The sequence below is a fragment of the Neoarius graeffei genome, chromosome 15 (genome assembly GCF_027579695.1).
Source record: "Neoarius graeffei isolate fNeoGra1 chromosome 15, fNeoGra1.pri, whole genome shotgun sequence".
In the NCBI taxonomy this organism is placed as follows: domain Eukaryota; kingdom Metazoa; phylum Chordata; class Actinopteri; order Siluriformes; family Ariidae; genus Neoarius; species Neoarius graeffei.
This window is the reverse complement of record NC_083583.1, coordinates 4,934,481-4,952,758: the sequence shown is the minus strand read 5'-3', so window position 1 is coordinate 4,952,758 and position 18,278 is coordinate 4,934,481. Positions and strand designations below refer to the sequence as shown.

Genomic DNA, 18,278 nt, shown 5'->3' with positions numbered 1-18,278 from the left:
AATATAGTCAAGACATTTTTCTGGCCGTTTTGAGCAATCGACCCCACAAATGTGATGCTCCAGAAACTCAATCTGCTCAAAGGAAGGTCAGTTTTATAGCTTCTCTAAAGAGCTCAACTGTTTTCAGCTGTGCTAACATGATTGTACAAGGGTTTTCTAATCATCCATTAGCCTTCTGAGGCAATGAGCAAACACATTGTACCATTAGAACACTGGAGTGAGAGTTGCTGGAAATGGGCCTCTATACACCTATGGAGATATTGCACCAAAAACCACACATTTGCAGCTAGAATAGTCATTTACCACATTAGCAATGTATAGAGTGGATTTCTGATTAGTTTAAAGTGATCTTCATTGAAAAGAACAGTGCTTTTCTTTCAAAAATAACGACATTTCAAAGTGACCCCAAACTTTTGAACGGTAGTGTACGTCTGTTATCTGTGCGTCACCACGCGCCTCTCTCCTGCCTGATCCGTTTTCTCAGAACCTCCAACCACCAAGAGTCCGTTTGATTACAGCTTTAATCCTCTCTTGCCTCGAACTGCACTCCCAGCCTCCGGCTCCCTTTTCAGTTCCATAATTCCTGTTCTAGAACCACTGAATTACTAAAACACTGCATTTTGCAGTAACGAGGCACACTTCTTTTGTCGTCTTATCTTCAAGAGACAGAAAAGAGTCCGGTGAAGATCAATGTGTTTACAACCCCGATTCCAAAAAAGTTGGGACAAAGTACAAATTGTAAATAAAAACGGAATGCAATGATGTGGAAGTTTCAAAATTCCATATTTTATTCAGAATAGAACATAGATGACATATCAAATGTTTAAACTGAGAAAATGTATCATTTAAAGAGAAAAATTAGGTGATTTTAAATTTCATGACAACAACACATCTCAAAAAAGTTGGGACAAGGCCATGTTTCCCACTGTGAGACATCCCCTTTTCTCTTTACAACAGTCTGTAAACGTCTGGGGACTGAGGAGACAAGTTGCTCAAGTTTAGGGATAGGAATGTTAACCCATTCTTGTCTAATGTAGGATTCTAGTTGCTCAACTGTCTTAGGTCTTTTTTGTCGTATCTTCCGTTTTATGATGCGCCAAATGTTTTCTATGGGTGAAAGATCTGGACTGCAGGCTGGCCAGTTCAGTACCCGGACCCTTCTTCTACGCAGCCATGATGCTGTAATTGATGCAGTATGTGGTTTGGCATTGTCATGTTGGAAAATGCAAGGTCTTCCCCGAAAGAGACGTCGTCTGGATGGGAGCATATGTTGCTCTAGAACCTGGATATACCTTTCAGCATTGATGGTGTCTTTCCAGATGTGTAAGCTGCCCATGCCACACGCACTAATGCAGCTCCATACCATCAGAGATGCAGGCTTCTGAACTGAGCGCCGATAACAACTCGGGTCGTCCTTCTCCTCTTTAGTCCGAATGACACGGCGTCCCTGATTTCCATAAAGAACTTCAAATTTTGATTCGTCTGACCACAGAACAGTTTTCCACTTTGCCACAGTCCATTTTAAATGAGCCTTGGCCCAGAGAAGACGTCTGCGCTTCTGGATCATGTTTAGATACGGCTTCTTCTTTGAACTACAGAGTTTTAGCTGGCAACGGCGGATGGCACGGTGAATTGTGTTCACAGATAATGTTCTCTGGAAATAATATCCTGAGCCCATTTTGTGATTTCCAATACAGAAGCATGCCTGTATGTGATGCAGTGCCGTCTAAGGGCCCGAAGATCACGGGCACCCAGTATGGTTTTCCGGCCTTGACCCTTACGCACAGAGATTCTTCCAGATTCTCTGAATCTTTTGATGATATTATGCACTGTAGATGATGATATGTTCAAACTCTTTGCAATTTTACACTGTCGAACTCCTTTCTGATATTGCTCCACTATTTGTCGGCACAGAATTAGGGGGATTGGTGATCCTCTTCCCATCTTTACTTCTGAGAGCCGCTGCCACTCCAAGATGCTCTTTTTATACCCAGTCATGTTAATGACCTATTGCCAATTGACCTAATGAGTTGCAATTTGGTCCTCCAGCTGTTCCTTTTTTGTACCTTTAACTTTTCCAGCCTCTTATTGCCCCTGTCCCAACTTTTTTGAGATGTGTTGCTGTCATGAAATTTCAAATGAGCCAATATTTGGTATGAAATTTCAAAATGTCTCACTTTCGACATTTGATATGTTGTCTATGTTCTATTGTGAATACAATATCAGTTTTTGAGATTTGTAAATTATTGCATTCCGTTTTTATTTACAATTTGTTCTTTGTCCCAACTTTTTTGGAATCGGGGTTGTACATCTGCAGTCATATCAGTGAGAACTGTTCCAGAGACCTTTGACAATATTAAATGCAACTATAAAGAGATAAAAAGTATGAAGTCTGATGTCTTTCTTTAATCAGCAGACACTGTGATTTGGCAAATCACTGCAGCGTGAGAGGAATAAAACACTCGGGACGTGCTGTTAAAGGAAAACAATCAATTCAGGGTGGAAACACTGCCATTCATTGATTTGATTATTTTTTGGGGGTTTGATTTATCTCTGATTGAGACGTGGGTGGGTCATACAAATACAGCAACTTCGTTTTATTTTTTGTCTTTGTAATTCTTGATCTTACTTTTCGTATTGTTTCTTTTTATTTTCTTGTTGATGTTGATCGTCCCTTTTTTTCATTCTTCTTTTTCTTGTTCATTTGACTTTTTGTTCTTCTGCTTGTTTCACTTCACCTTTTTTCTTCTTCTTGTTCTTTTACTTCTTCATTGTCCATCATGTTCATCGTCTGATTTTTTTTTTTCTTTTCGTTCCACTTCATGTTTTTGTGCTTCTTCCAGTTCTTTTTTATTCTTCTGTTCCTCTTGTTTTTTTTCTTCTTCTTTTGCCTTTTTGTTCTACTTTTTCTTGTTCTTCTTTTGCTTTATCATTTTCCTTCTTTTTTTTTGTTTTTCTTCTTCTTGTTCATCATGATCATCGTCTGGGTTTTGTTTTTTTTCGTTCCACTTCATGTTTTTGTGCTTCTTCCAGTTCTTTTTTTTATTATTATTCTGTTCGTCTTGATCTTTGTTCATCTCGTTTTTCCTTCTTCTTTTCTTGTTCTTCCTCGTTCCTTTTCTTTTTCATTCTCTTTTTTATTCACGTCATTGTTAGTCTTTTTCTTCTTCTTGTGCTGTTTTTGCTCTACTCGTTCTATTTATTATCATCATCTTTCTATTGTTCTATCTTTTTCTTTTATTAAACACACAGTCATGGTGGTTTTAATTTGTCACGAGTGCGTCAGAACTTTTGAAGCCTCTATTGAGGCGTTTCAGAAGAATGAAGACGATAAAAGATGATTGTTATGAGTTTCTGTAAAGATGGTCGTCAGATTCAGGTAAGTTCCTGATCAGCACTGATGATTGGTCCTCCTTCCTGTGCAGGTGACGCCGCGTAAGAAGTTCAAGTGCCCCGAGTGCACGGCGATCGACGGGCTGTCGCTGGATCAGACGCACATGGTGGAGAGGTAAAGTATAAACAGGGTCTAGGACCGAGCAGAACCCTGGCAGCTCTCCGGACCTGGCATGGCTTCCATGTGCATCTGAAACACATTCTGTATTTCCCCCCAACAATAGCCTCATTGTGGTGCTTCATAGGAGACATGTGCATTTATCAGCCAAACAGTGAGGAGGAACTTCTCCATCCAAGTTCAAGCTGTGTTTGCATGCCAAGCTCGAGTCTGATCAGCACGCTGACGTTCACGCTAAACCAGAGCACGCAAAATAGCGGCTTCCAATTTCCTCTCGCTGCGTTACAGAACAAAGAACACACTCGAGTGGACAAATCACTCACACACGCGCTTCCAAAGTCGTGTACTAGTTTCTCTTTAGGTTCAGGGACCAAACCAGACGGAGTTCTACAGGCTACGCTCCTTCTGTAGGAACCTTTAAATGTCCTACAGAGTGTGTTCCCTGTTTGCTAAGAACCCTTAATTATATTATTCAGTATATCCTTAAAGACTGGACCAGGAGAGCTGAATGACTGCTTCTAGATTTTACCAAGAAATCATTTCTCCCACACTTAGAAAATATTTTCCTCCTTGTGAAACACGGTTTCAAAGACGCTCTTTCTGTAAGATAGCCAGGGCTTTCGGAAAGAGCGTCTTTGAAACCGTGTTTCAGAAGGAGGAAAATATTTTGTAAGGTTCTACAAAGAAACTCAACTAAAGAACTGTTAGAGTTTCTGAAATGAAAGCTAAGAACCTGTCATTTTCCAACAAAGCATTACAAAACTCCAGAAGAACCCAGTCTTCACTGGCAAAGTGTCATACTGCTCATTACGTTCTTCTTAATACCTAGAACCTGTCCAGAGTTTCACGTTTAGCGTTTGTTTATCTTGTTATTCAGGAAATAAGGGTTCTTGAAGAGATCTTTAATGGTATGTTGAATGTATAAGGGTGCGTAGCTTTCAAAACGGGTTCTACTTCGGAATATTGTTGACAGGGAAGGATTTTTTTTTTTGTCGTGTTGTGTTCTATGTAGAACTTGTAAGGGTTCCTGAAGAGAGACCACTGAAGAACGTTTAAACATTTCAAACAGATTTTTTTTTTTTTTTGTAAGAAACAAAAGTGTAGATTTGTTCGGAGGCTGTGTTTAGATCTCAGGTTTCTGTGTAGAACCCTACAACAAAACAAAAAGGTTTCAAAGCTAAGAACCGTGAATTATCCAGTGACTCATTGGAGAACCCTTGGTTCTAAGAGGTGTGGGTGTTAATTGGGTGAGTGTGTGATACAAACTCCAAACTATTGCTCATTATTAGTAACATTTAGTTCTTGGTACTTGTACACAGGGTTCTACAAGAGTACTTTAAGTGTTCTTTGGATAATTAAGGGTTCTTGATACTTCTGATTTTTAAAAAAAAAAAGTGATTTAAAGATTCTTTAACGGTATTTTGAATAATTACAGGGATCCTTAGCTTTGGGGGGAAAAATGACTGGAAATTTTTGTTGTAGGGTTCTTAATAAAACCTTTAGGGGTTCTACATAGAACTTGTAAGCATTCTCCCAGAGACAACCCAAGAACTATTATAGTTTCTATGTAGAACCGTACAAGGCAAGATTTTCTTATTGAAAAGGTTTTTAAAACACTTTTGAAAGCTGAGAACCCTTAAAAACGCCTTGAAGAACCCTGTCCTACCTGGTGAAGTGTGTGATACAAACTCTGGAAGTGGAGCGGAGCACTTGGTACAATTTTAGGGCAAAAAAGGTTCTTTAAGGGTATGGTGAATAATTTAATTATTTATGTTTATTTTAAAAACGGTTCTTTAGAGAATTCTATGCACAAATTTCAAAAGACAAAAAGACAACGGGGGGAAAGACTTGTTTTTTGAAACCTAAGAACCCTTTTTTCGAAGTGTGTGATGAAACCTCCAAATTATTGCTCATTATTTTCTTCTTAATATCTAGAACCTGTTGTACTCCCTGCACTCTTGAGAGGGAAAAGGGGTTCTTTAATGGTTTATTGAATAATTAAGGGTTCTTGGGTTTTAAAAATGTCGTCTTTTTTTTTTTAAGTTCTTTGAAAACTTAAAATCCTTAATTATCCAGCAAACCCATAAAAAAAAAAAGTGAAGAACCTTGTACGACCTGGATAAGTGTGTGTGTGTGAGAGAGAGAGACACACAAACTCCAGCCATGTGGTACTCAGTACACACGGAAAAATGGGTTCTCTAAGAGTACTTTAAGGGATTATGTGGAATAATTTAGGGTTCTTAGTTAAATGGTCTTCCTGCGACACCTTTTGAATGGAAAATATATTTTTATTTACGTTCTACATAGAATATAAAATGTTTAAAGATTCCAGAAGCGATACAAATGAAGAACTTTTTTTTAATGGTTCTATGTTTGATTTTTAGAGGTTGAGATTTGTTAGGAGGGAAATTTCGATGCGAAAGAGTCACTTTAATAAAAATAATTATAATTAATAAAATTGGAGCGAGATGAACGTAGAGAAACGGAGTGATGCAGGAAGTCAGGATTCGCCGACAGGAGAAACGTATGAAAGTACAGATCTGTAACTGTGTTCAGAAATTTAATTGCGCTTCGTTACCTGCCACCTCGGCGTGAGTGAGTGATTGCTTTAACACTTGAAAGTGAGCCGGTAGCCTGCGCTCCGCTCCGGGCCCGAACAAGTGCACGACCTTGGAAGTGAATAAAGAGTGTTACTAATAGAGTCTGGCTCCACAGACCATGCAGCCCTTTGACTGGAGGCTCAGCGGAGATTGATGGGGTCTCTCTGGTCACGCTTTTCGCTCTGAACATGTTTCCTGCCATAAAAGCCAGGCTTTGCACTACTCCAAAAAGAAAAGAAAAAAAACGCCAGCGCTCTGCAATCTGCGCTCAAGCATTGGCTTGCATAAGTATTCACCCCCTCCTATCTCTCTTACACTTTTCCTCATTTTTGTAGTGGACTTGATTAGGATTTTATATCGCAAATACGTCAAAAAGATTGACATCGAGGGAAAAATCTGTATAGTTCACAGCATTCGGTGCAAATAAAAAAATGTAAAAATCTTATACATTAGACATTTCATTGTACGTCACTGTATTTACTAAATAATATGTATCAGATATTACATGGTTGTGCAAAGATCTACAGTTTATCTTCGAGTGGTGAATGTATATATTTTTCAACACGAAAAGATAAACTTCATATCTTCACACCACCCTGTAATGTTCTTCATATTACAGTATATGGACACATCCACCAAAAAAAAATATATATATATATACGTAAGTTAAAAATTCAAAACTATTTTAATTTTGAACTGGTTTGCCATTTTGACACATCTCATCAGCAGAAAAACACTGGGAGTGACGTGACCGGAGTGAAATATCAGTGATTATCATCCATACAGGACACTTTTTCGATGGAATAAAAACGTGTTCTATTCCCTTCTAGCAGGTTTCATTCATCTGGTTTGATAGCATGCAATATTATAAGCATATCGCTTATCCTACATGTATTACGTCACTCTACCCAATGGAGAATGAGCGTTGAATATGGTTTATGATATTGCATGGTTGTCAAGACAACATGACATCACACATCGGAGATGTAAAACTTCCGCGCTACCAAGCGAGCGACTGGGACAATTTGTAAAAGAAACATGGCCACCAGGTTTGCTTCGTTAAATACAGAAGAGTTTGAGAGAATTTTGAAAGAGAAAGACGCGTCGAACACCTGAAAGGAATGTGTATGAATAATAATAATAATAATATTGGCTGGCTTTTTTTTGTGGTCTATCAGATATATTCCATTCAGCTACTCGTCTTCGACTCGTTCAGTATCATGATCGCTGAATTTTGGATATTGGAGATTCAGAACCCGTAATTATCCATTCAATCCTGAAAGTGTAACTTAATTTTGTCGGTTCTTTGGCGTGTTTGTGATCATTCTTTAAGTTCTTGTCACCCGTTTTTATTGCATCCTAAAGAAGTCCGTTTGGATTTGACTTGTTGATTGGCGCTTGAGTCCTGCAGGAAAAATAACTAGATAGAGTGTGACTAAAGTCACAGTAATTTGCAGTAGTTGTTGCAAACCGGGACGTCTGGTCACCGTACCCTTTAGATCCGGAACGATAAGAGACAGAAAATGACGCTTAATGAGGAAAAGTTGCGCCCTGCCGCTCTGAACAAAATTTTAAAAACTGATTGAACAAAATCATGAAAATTGACAGAGTTCTAAGTGATCCCGTTTTTCATGGATCATTCCGGATCAATGATCCAGATCAGTACCAAAAGTCATAACAAAATTCAGCCCGGTGGTATTCATGGCAAATTTGCTGACAATTGGTTGAAAACTGAAGGAGAAATAGCATCTTAAAAAAAAACGTTCGGAGAATAATAATAAAGTAGAAAGATCCTGTAACAGTTAAATATTTAATTATGTTGTGCTAAAATTCTATTAGGAGAAAGAAGAAAAACAAAAGATTTGCACAGTTTTGTCTGCCTCAAAACTCTGCTCTAATGCGAATCGAGGTTGGGGGTAAAATCTGTGTAACACAATCCCAGCATGAGACAACTGTCCTCTCGGGAATCTTTCCTTAAACTAAAAAAGTTAAGAAGCTAAAAAATGCATCCTGTCCATCAGGTAGGGGTTTATATCAGAGGCGCGACCAGTAAGCCGATAAGTTCACTGGAGTTCATCTAAAGTGGTACGTGATTTTAATATAAATATACCTGTTCTTAGAGGACGCCACAAAATTTAGGAAAAATGTAAATCGTTATTTAAAAAAAAAAAATTAAGCATCCCTTCAAACACTGTTACAGTGGTGCTTGAAAGTTTGTGAACCCTTTAGAATTTTCTATATTTCTGCATAAATATGACCTAAAACATCATTAGATTTTCACACAAGTCCTAAAAGTAGATAAAGAGAACCCAGTTAAACAAATGAGACAAAAATATTATACTTGCTCGTTTATTTATTGAGGAAAATGATCCAATATTACATATCAGTGAGTGGCAAAAGTATGTGAACCTTTGCTTTCAGTATCTGGTATGACCCCCTTGTGCAGCAATAACTGCGACTAAACGTTTGCGGTAACTGTTGATCAGTCCTGCACACCGGCTTGGAGGAATTTTAGCCCGTTCCTCCGTACAGAACAGCTTCAACTCTGGGATGTTGGTGGGTTTCCTCACATGAACTGCTCGCTTCAGGTCCTTCCACAACATTTCGATTGGATTAAGGTCAGGACTTTGACTTGGCCATTCCATAACATTCACTTTATTCTTCTTTAACCATTCTTTGGTAGAACGACTTGTATGCTTAGGGTTGTTGTCTTGCTGCATGACCCACCTTCTCTTGAGATTCAGTTCATGGACAGATGTCCTGACATTTTCCTTTAGAATTCGCTGGTATAATTCAGAATTCATAGTTCCATCAATGATGGCAAGCCGTCCTGGTCCAGATGCAGCAAAACAGGCCCAAACCATGATCCTACCACCACCATGTTTCACAGATGGGATAAGGTTCTTATGCTGGAATGCAGTGTTTTCCTTTCTCCAAACATAATGCTTCTCATTTAAAGCAAAAAGTTATATTTTGGTCTCATCTGTCCACAAAATATTTTTCTAATAGTCTTCTGGCTTGTCCACATGATCTTTAGGAAACTGCAGACAAGCAGCAATCTTCTTTTTGGAGAGCAGTGGCTTTCTCCTTGCAACCCTGCCATGCACACCATTGTTGTTCAGTGTTCTCCTGATGGTGGACTCATGAACATTAACATTAGCCAATGTGAGAGAGGCCTTCAGTTGCTTAGAAGTTACCCTGGGGTCCTTTGTGACCTTGCCGACTATTGCACGCCTTGTTCTTGGAGTGATCTTTGTTGGGTCGACCACTCCTGGGGAGGGTAACAATGGTCTTGAATTTCCTCCATTTGTACACAATCTGTCTGACTGTGGATTGGTGGAGTCCAAACTCTTTAGAGATGGTTTTGTAACCTTTTCCAGCCTGATGAGCATCAACAACGCTCTTTCTGAAGTTCTCAGAAATCTCCTTTGTTTGTGCCATGATACACTTCAACAAACGTGTTGTGAAGATCAGACTTTGATAGGTCCCTGTTCTTTAAATAAAACCACTCACACCTGATTGTCATCCCACTGATTGAAAACACCTGACTCTAATTTCACCTTCAAATTAACTGCTAATCCTAGAGGTTCACATACTTTTGCCACTCACAGATATGTAATATTGGATCATTTTCCTCAATAAATAAGTGGCCAAGTCTAATATTTTTGTCTCATTTGTTTAACTGGGTTCTCTTTATCTACTTTTAGGACTTGTGTGAAAATCTGATGATGTTTTAGGTCATATTTATGCAGAAATATAGAAAATTCTAAAGGGTTCACAAACTTTCAAGCACCACTGTAAATCCATGATTGAAAATTAGAAAGAAGATAGCGTATCTGTAGGAAGCTGCCAAGAGGCTAAGGGTAACGCTGAGACTGATGCTACCACCACCATGCTTCACAGCAAGGGCAGGTTCCCCCCCACACACACACACTACTTATGTAAAGAACTGTAGATATCTTTCATCGTCTCATTAATAAAGCACACATAACCTTTCTTTTCTTTTCTCCCAGGTCCGAATGTATAAACAAATTCGCGTCTGTATTCGGCACCATGCCTCTGAAGGTTGTGGAACACCGTGCTGATCCTGTTTTATACAAGGACGACTTCCCGGAGAAGCTCAAGAGTTTTCCCAACATCGGAAGTTTATGACCGAGTCCCGCTCCTGTTCTTTACACCTTCATCACGTGACAGATTCTCCAGGACTCATCGGTGATGTTTAACTTCTTTTTAAGATAAGAAGCGCTTCTTCTGGTTAATCATGTGACATGACGTGATGTGACGGGGGGAGGGGGGGAGGAAACGTCCTGTTGCTGTATCTACATGCGTTCTTTTATCGAGATGGATCTCCAGGAACTTGGAAGGAACAGCTGCAGATCGTGTCTGTCAATAACACTGAAAATTAGAGTCCACTGAGCAGCCACGTTTCACCGTATGAAGCAAAAATTGTACTTTTTACACGTTTTTATGGAAACCGAGGATTGGATTGGAGTCTCGGAGCAGTCTATTAAACTCCCAGGAGCTCTCAGTGATCCAGTTTTACGTTTCTCACTCTTCTCTGAATTACTCACGTTTTACTGTATTTCACTGTATTTACGGAATAATTCTTAATACTGTTCAATACAAAGTCAGAAAAAGGGTTCTATCGGTTAAAAACGTAAAGAAGTAAAAAAAAAAATTACGTTTATTTTTGTAAAAATTCATCAGTACAAAATTGCACGCTCAAGCTGCTACGTACAGTAAGCAAACTTTCTTTGCTATAAACAGGAACTTAAATCCAGTCACATTTCGTTTCCTACATTCTTAAAAACCGTACTTTTCTCAAGGGTTCTTTAAAGTGATGATTTAATTTGCGAAGCCAGCGTTCTTCGCTTTTTATTAATATAAAATATCTAATGGTTCTACATTTAGAAACCTTTCAAGTTTCTACATCGATCCAGACAATAAAATGTTTCCAAGCAGAACTATTTTAAGAACCTAGAACTCTTCAATTATCCACTGAACTCCTAAAGAACACTAGTAGAACCCTGTGGGAACCAAGAGCTCAACATTATACTTGTGACAAGTTCGAGGAATTAAGAAGAAATGATGAGCAGTAATTTGGAGCTTGTACTGCACACTTACTAAGTTCATACGCACACTCTTAGAACAGGGGTTCTTTGAGGGTTCTTTAGCTTCGTAAAAAAGTACAACTTATTTAGAACCATTAATTTAGAACTGTTCTTTGGTGTTTGCTGGCTTTCTGTACGTAGAACCCGATGGCGCGATGTTTAGGATGGGAAGAACTATTCATTTTCCCTGAACTCTTAAAGAACCCATTGTTCTAAGAGTGCGTATTAACACACCTCTTGTGGTTAAGTGTGTGGTACAAACTCCAAATTATTTTCTTCTTCATATCATTTATTCTTAATATCTAGAACTTGTCAGGAGTTTAATGTTTAGCTGTCATAGTTCTCCAAACACCCTTAGAAAATAAGGGTTCTTGAAGGGTTCTTTCATGGTATTTTGAATCATTAATGGTTCTTAACTTTTTTAAAAGAAGGGGTTCTTAAAAAAAAGTTTGATTGGGAATTATTTTGTTGTCGGATTCTACATGGAGTTCTCACAGAGAAACAACCAAAGAACCATTAACGTCTCGATGGAGAACCCTACAAGACAATATTCTTATCAAGAAAAGTTTTTGAAAGTTAAGAACCCAAAAAAGAGTATTTTGAAAAATGAGGTGTTATTCATTTCAGTTACATAAAAAATAGAGTTCTGTGATGCTGAAGCATCAGATCTCCAGAGAAGCTCCAAAGTATTCCTTATTAGCTGCTTCTTAAACTCTAGAACCTGTCAGGAGGAGAACATTAAAATTTAGCCTTGGGAAGAAAAAAAAAAAAAGGGTTGTTGAAGCTTCCAGCACTTTATTCTCTTTATTCTTGGGAAAGAGTGTTGTAGGGTTTTGCATAGAACCTTTAAAGAATTCCCCCATGTGGAAAAGCTGAAGAACCAACACTTAGTTTCTAATAGGGTAGTCGCACTAGAGGCGGAATGAGCCGGAATGCCGTCAGAATTAAAATTCTTCGTGTATTCCGGGATATTCGAAGTGCATTCTAAAAATTCTGAGTGCATTCCAAACATTCGGGCCCATTCTTGTGGCCGGCCCGAATGTTTTGCTCGTGCTCAAAACATTCGAGGCGCATTCGAAGAGGAGAAATATCGAACGGCATTCGAAGTGTATTCTCACTGCATTTCGACTGCATTCTAAATGTTCTTACGGCATTCCAACAGCATTCAAAACATTCTGATCGTATACGAGGGAAGAATCGAAATGGCAAGCCACTTCAAATCCTGCCAGAATGTCTCGAATGAGCCGGAATGCCATCGGAATGAAAATTCTTCATATATTCCAGGATATTCTAAGTATTCGAGCTGCATTCTCTTTGAATTCTTAGACATTCGAAACACATTCGGCGGCTGTTCCGGGAGCGTTCTGACTGCATTTGAGGTGAATTCGTACAGCATTCAAGGCACCTTCCGACCAGACTTCGGGTGGTATTCGGGCAGCAATCGAACCGCACTCGTACGGCACTCGAAGTGCATTCTTAATATTCTTACTGCATTCTAACAGCATTCTAGGTGTTCCTACTGTGTTCCAACTACATTTGAACTGCATTCGAAAGCTAATACATCTGGAATGTGCAAGAATCATTCGAGGCGGGTTCGAAGCGCATTCTAAGGCCCTGTTTACATTATTTCGAATCAACGGATCATCAGATTAACGTTTTTAAAACGATTCGCGTACACACACAAATAGCAGGAAGTGAAGTCCGCGCCGTTTTTCAGCAGTCGCGTCACATGACCAACGTGGCATGACCAACGCCAGCGAATCAGGAAGGTGGATGTCACAGTGACGTTGTCCAGTGACGACGTCAGCTAGAGCTCAGCACTGCGTATCCTCGTTCCTCAATGTTTACACAGCACCGGATCAGATACGTACCGGGTTGAATACGTGGGCCCTGGCGGATTCAAACTGTTCCGCCTGTGGAGTCGTTTCCCGGCGTTTTAATGTGCACGGACAGTGCATCCGCAACGAAAACGATACGGATACGGTCTAATGTAAACACCACCTAAGTATTCGAACGGCATTCTTACAAAGCTGTAAGAAGGTTGGTCAGTTTGAAATTCCCGCCCGAATGTGGCACGAATTTTTTAAAAAATTTTCATTCCGGCTGGTTCTGCTTGATTCCTGCTAATTCCAAATAAGTGTGACGGGGCCTTTACTTTTCTCTGAAGTCTAGAACTTGTCCAGGTTTTACAGGTTTTTAAAAATAATTTTTTTCCCCCAAACACTTTTAAGAAATAAGAGAGTCAGATTTTTTTTCCTGCAGTGAAAAATTTCAGCACTTTCCACTCAAACGTTTAGAAATTCTTCAAAAATCAGAAACGGAAATTTTAAAGCATCTGAACGAACACTAAGAGACGCAGTGATGGTGCGTTCAAAGACGTAGAAACACTGTCCTTGTTTTTTATCAGGGTACTGTTTTTGTGTTGTGAAAAATCGAAGATAAATTCACTTTATTTATCGAACAATTCGCCCTGTTTTTTTTAAACGACGTGTGGGTTTTAGTTTGTGATCTACGGAGCAGGGAAACCGATTTGTACAGCAAACACAGAGGTGCCAATATTTATGGTTAATTGTAGCATTGTAATCGATATTCAACTGGTTCCTTTGGTGATGCCGGATCTGAAAAATGTGCTGCCTTTTTAAATTTTTATTTTTTTGTCTAAAGCAGAAGGGGAAAGGACGCTGGCGTGAACGATTGTGATTATTTTTTTTTTTTTTGTCTTGTTCAGTCAATTTCACCATGTCCTGACTTGTGAGCCAATAGGAAACAAGTAGGCGGGACTACCGAATCTTTGATCCATATGATAAAAATGGAGGAGATGCTAATTATTAACGAATGCTCACATCAAGGAGACAATTCACCATTTCATCCACTAATATAAGCTTAACACACTCCCCGGCCACTTTAATAGGAACTTGCTGATTCTGAGCTCCCTGTTCTTGGCTGCAGGAGCGGAACCCGATGTGGTGTTCTCTCTCTGTTGCATGCCAAGATGCTTTTCCATTTAACTCCACTTGAACGATTTAAACTACTGTTCTTGTGATGTTCTTCAAACTCCTTCGGTTCACATTTGATTTTTTTTTCCCTCTCCCCGCAAGAGCAGGTGGATGTAGGGGTGTTCCTAATAAAGTGGCCAGCGAGTGTGTTAGTGGTAAAATTCTGGATTTTTTTTTTTTTCTTTTTTAAATTTCCCACTTGCTAAGGTTCTTGTTCGCCTTCAATGCTGGCACGTCTGTAAATACTGCGGTCTTTAGTCTGTCGTCGCATTTCGCTTTATTGCTTGTAAAATATCAGTCTGTGTGAAGGTTTTTTTTTTTTTTAATATATAAATGTTATTATGATTATTATTTTAGACAATCAATAGAATAAATATTGAGTCGCGTGTCTTGTCTGGACTGACATGTTTATGAACGTTCCTCATTAAAAGTTTACAAAAAAAAAATACGTCATCGATTAACAAGATTCCAGATAAGTCTGCATTTTCTCTCTCTTTTTTTTTAAAATAAATGTTTCTTTAAACTCTTTTGCCACTTGTAATTTATTTATTTATTAATTACCTTTTTCAAGCAACAAGCAACCCTTTTCTAAAGCATGCCTGAGTGACATTGTGAAGTTAAAACTAAGCAGTGTTTTGTGTGTGTGTTGTGTGTGGTTTTTTTTTTTTATGGTTTCTGTTGTCTAGGGATGGAGCAGATGTCTGAGCTCTGTGAATGATTTAAGTGCAGGAGCCTGCATGTCTGAGATAAATGCATTTCATCTCTATGGGGAGTGAACTTGTGAAGAGAAATGTATTCGTGCTCTGCCTGTTCCCTGACACACAGAGAGAGAGAGAGAGAGAATCTGGTAAGGAGGAGGAGGTTTCAGCAATGACTCGGGTATTGGAAATGTCAGCGAATGACCAATTACGTAGCGAGAGCCAGATTGTCTGCAGCCCTTTGCTTTATGAAGTGTCTGTTATTTAGTCCAAGCGAGCGTTTTGTGGGAGTGTTGCAATTGCTTGGGGTTTAAACGGGTCTACTTTATGAGAAGTGTGTGAGGGAGAAACAGAGAAAACTAGAGAACACATCTTGATGAGCTGTTCTCATCGTTCCTATAGCAACAGCTCATTCACAGGGACCTATACAGAGGACGCTTGTTTAACTATGAACCAATTAAATGTTATGAATAATTGTTGATATTTTCTCAGGCAGTGCTTATTTAACATTTATGGAAGGAGTCTCCAGTGTCGGTCCTGGTGTTGTCTTCAGGATGCTGTTGTGGTTTCTGTGTAACATGACAAGCTGCATGAGAGGTAAAGAGAGAGAGAGATGAAGAAACTACTGTTTATAGCTGCTATAACGGGCACTAACATGAAACGCAACTATAAATGGATAAAAACTAAATAGAAATCGCAATCAGTGGTAAATCACTGTGTCAGAGAAATAAAACACTTCAGGAAGTGCTGTTCATCAGCTTGACTCCGCTTCATGACACTTGTACGCGTGTCGTTGATTATTTTTCTGTAACAGCACCACGTGAAGTGTTTTTTGGGTTTTTTTTCTTAAGTTTTTAAGAACTTTTATCCTGAGGAAGAGCACACCCAACGAAAGGTGAGTTAATGTTAAGGTTTTTATTGATCAGTATCTAAACGGGGGAAAAAAAATCTCTCTCTCACACACACACACACACACACACACTCTCAAAGCATCAAATAAAATATGTTAAAACAAGCAGAGCTCCCTTCCCCAACACTGGTTAGAATGTAATGTTCTTTTCCCCGTTGCTGGAAGACGGTCAAACCCACGCTGCCTCTTCTCTCCGCTGGAACTCCATTAGTCCAATTTATTAGAGAATGGAAGAGGAATGGTGGTGCTTTGAGAATGCAGGCGATTTCACAAGCCAAGATCTTAAAATAGTCTGTTGAGTGGGAATTGTCCTGGGGTTAAAAAAAAAAAAAAGGCTCACATAAAACCAGTGGGAGCTTTGGATGGGATTTCAGAAACGCTGTGATTTGTAGCTGAGTCATGTGTAATTACAGTTGTCTAAGACAATTTTGGGACAATGAGGAAACAAAAATAATAATCAATGACGCTAAATGTTGGCGCTTGATTATAAACCGCTTATTAGTGATATCAAACCCAGGGCAGTTACTGTGAGCAGAACATTTGTAAGTGCAATAACTTACTGTTTAAATCTCTCTCTCTCTCTCTCACACACACACACATCTCTCATACACACACAATACATATTCATATATAGAATATCAACAAGCTTGGAAGTAAATAATTAATTAAAATGCCATACATTTAGCTGGAAGCTTTGGGAGGAGGGAAAAAAAAAAATGCATCACACCAAAAAAAAAAAAATCACATTTAAATCCTAAAATCCAAACACAAACCCCAGCCTCACACATGAAATAATATTAAATTCCTTGCAAGGATAATTACAACAAATTAATTCAATTTTCAACTCCTAAACAGCAAAAAAAAAAAGAAAAGAAAATTTAACGCACAGAAAATTGTACATGCTCAAAAACTCACACAAAGCATTATATTATTATTATTATTATTCTAGAACTTGGATATGCCTTCTTCAGTAGTATTAGAAGTGACAAGGGACGACGCAGAGATGGACTTCATTCATATTTTTCTTTTTTTGTGTGTTTTTGTTTGCACAAATCATCTTTACACAGGTATCTGTTTGAGTTTAATGCTTAGTTGAAAAAGAAAAAGGAAAAAAAACCCTGCTTTTTTTTTTTTTTTTTAAACCGAAATTATCCCACAGTCATTTTAGTGACCTGAGTTCTTGTGGCTGAGCTGCGAAAGCCACCCAAAGCCAGTTGTAAAATAAACCGCCGTCGAGAACCGACATCTCAGTTCTGTCACAGAATCTCCATCCGCAGTTGTCCGGGTGATAATTAAGAGAACTTCGTGAACGTCCGCGAGTCGGTCGTTGAAACCATGAGAGAGCGAGGCGAGCCTGGTGCAGTGTGTGACTTCGTGAAAGAGGAGCCTTGACAGCTGAGCATGAGCGAGGCATGTTTGTTTTGCATTTGTTCCTCGCACAGCTGTGTGGACCATCCTTTCTCAGAACTCCGAAACGTTATCTCATCGCTTTCACCCTCTGAGGAACCCAAAAGCGACAAACCCCGGCGTTCTACATGGAACAGGAACTCTTAGAGGGATCTAGAAAAGTGCTGACTATCAGCAACATCAATATGCTCATGTTTTAATGCAAAAACTAAACTGGATTCAGTGATGCAACTGGATTTAACCCTTTCTTGAAAGCTAGGAACCTAACCTGACTCTTAAAGAACTCTTCAAGAACGCAATTGGACCCCTGGACCAAGCTGGAATTAATTTCAGAAAACCTGATATGTCATTATGCTTCCCTCTGAGACGACTTTTTAGATTATTAGATTCTAAGATTGTACAAAGTACCAAGAATCAGGTCCTAGGTAACAAATAACAAGCAGGAAAAAGAGTTCCTGAAGGGTTCCTTAAAGGGGTCATTGGGTCATTACCAAAAAAAAAAAGGGGGGTTACATTTGGAACTCTTTCTGATATGAAATCTATTCTAGAAGCTCAGAACACTTACTCTTAACTCTTGAAGAACCTTTCAAGAACACTTTTCCAAGATTGGTACCAAGAACCAACTTGAATTCAATTTCAGAAGACCTGTCCAAACCTTGGACATGGTGTCCTTTTGAACTCTTCGAGGATCTATGTAGTGTTTCAATATCAGAATGGGTTCCATGCAGAACCTTCCAGAAAGCTGAAATCCTTTGAAGAACCCATTTGACTAAGAATTTACCAAGCACTAAGCTGATTTGTGAACCTCTGACAGGTTCTAGACATGAAACAAAAATAATGAACAGGGGCAAAATGGGTTCTTCAAGGGTTCTTTAAGGGGTCATTGGATAATTGCAAAACAAAAAAAGGTTACACTTGCAACTCTTTCTAATAGAAAATCTCTTTTAGAAGCTCAGAACACTTGATCTTAACTCTTAAAGAACCTTTCAAGAACACTTTTCTCCCAAGATTGGTACCAACTTTAAGTTTATTTCAGAAGACCTTT

General features: G+C 38.9%; 2 protein-coding genes across 2 annotated transcripts in view; one reads left to right on the top strand and one right to left on the bottom strand.

Moving 5' to 3' along the window:
• Positions 1 to 14,741, top strand: part of ext2 (exostosin glycosyltransferase 2) — a 117,915-nt gene extending 103,174 nt beyond the window's left edge. The window contains exons 14-15 of the mRNA XM_060940792.1: positions 3,426 to 3,508; positions 10,125 to 14,741. Coding sequence (XP_060796775.1) covers positions 3,426 to 3,508; positions 10,125 to 10,263 — 222 coding nt within the window. The 3' untranslated portion in view covers positions 10,264 to 14,741. The remainder of the gene's footprint in view (positions 1 to 3,425; positions 3,509 to 10,124) is intronic.
• A 1,075-nt stretch (positions 14,742 to 15,816) lies between these two features.
• alx4a (ALX homeobox 4a) overlaps positions 15,817 to 18,278 on the bottom strand; it is a 43,074-nt gene continuing 40,612 nt past the window's right edge. The window contains exon 5 of the transcript XR_009656646.1: positions 15,817 to 16,673. The gene's annotated coding sequence lies outside the window, so the exon portion shown is untranslated. The remainder of the gene's footprint in view (positions 16,674 to 18,278) is intronic.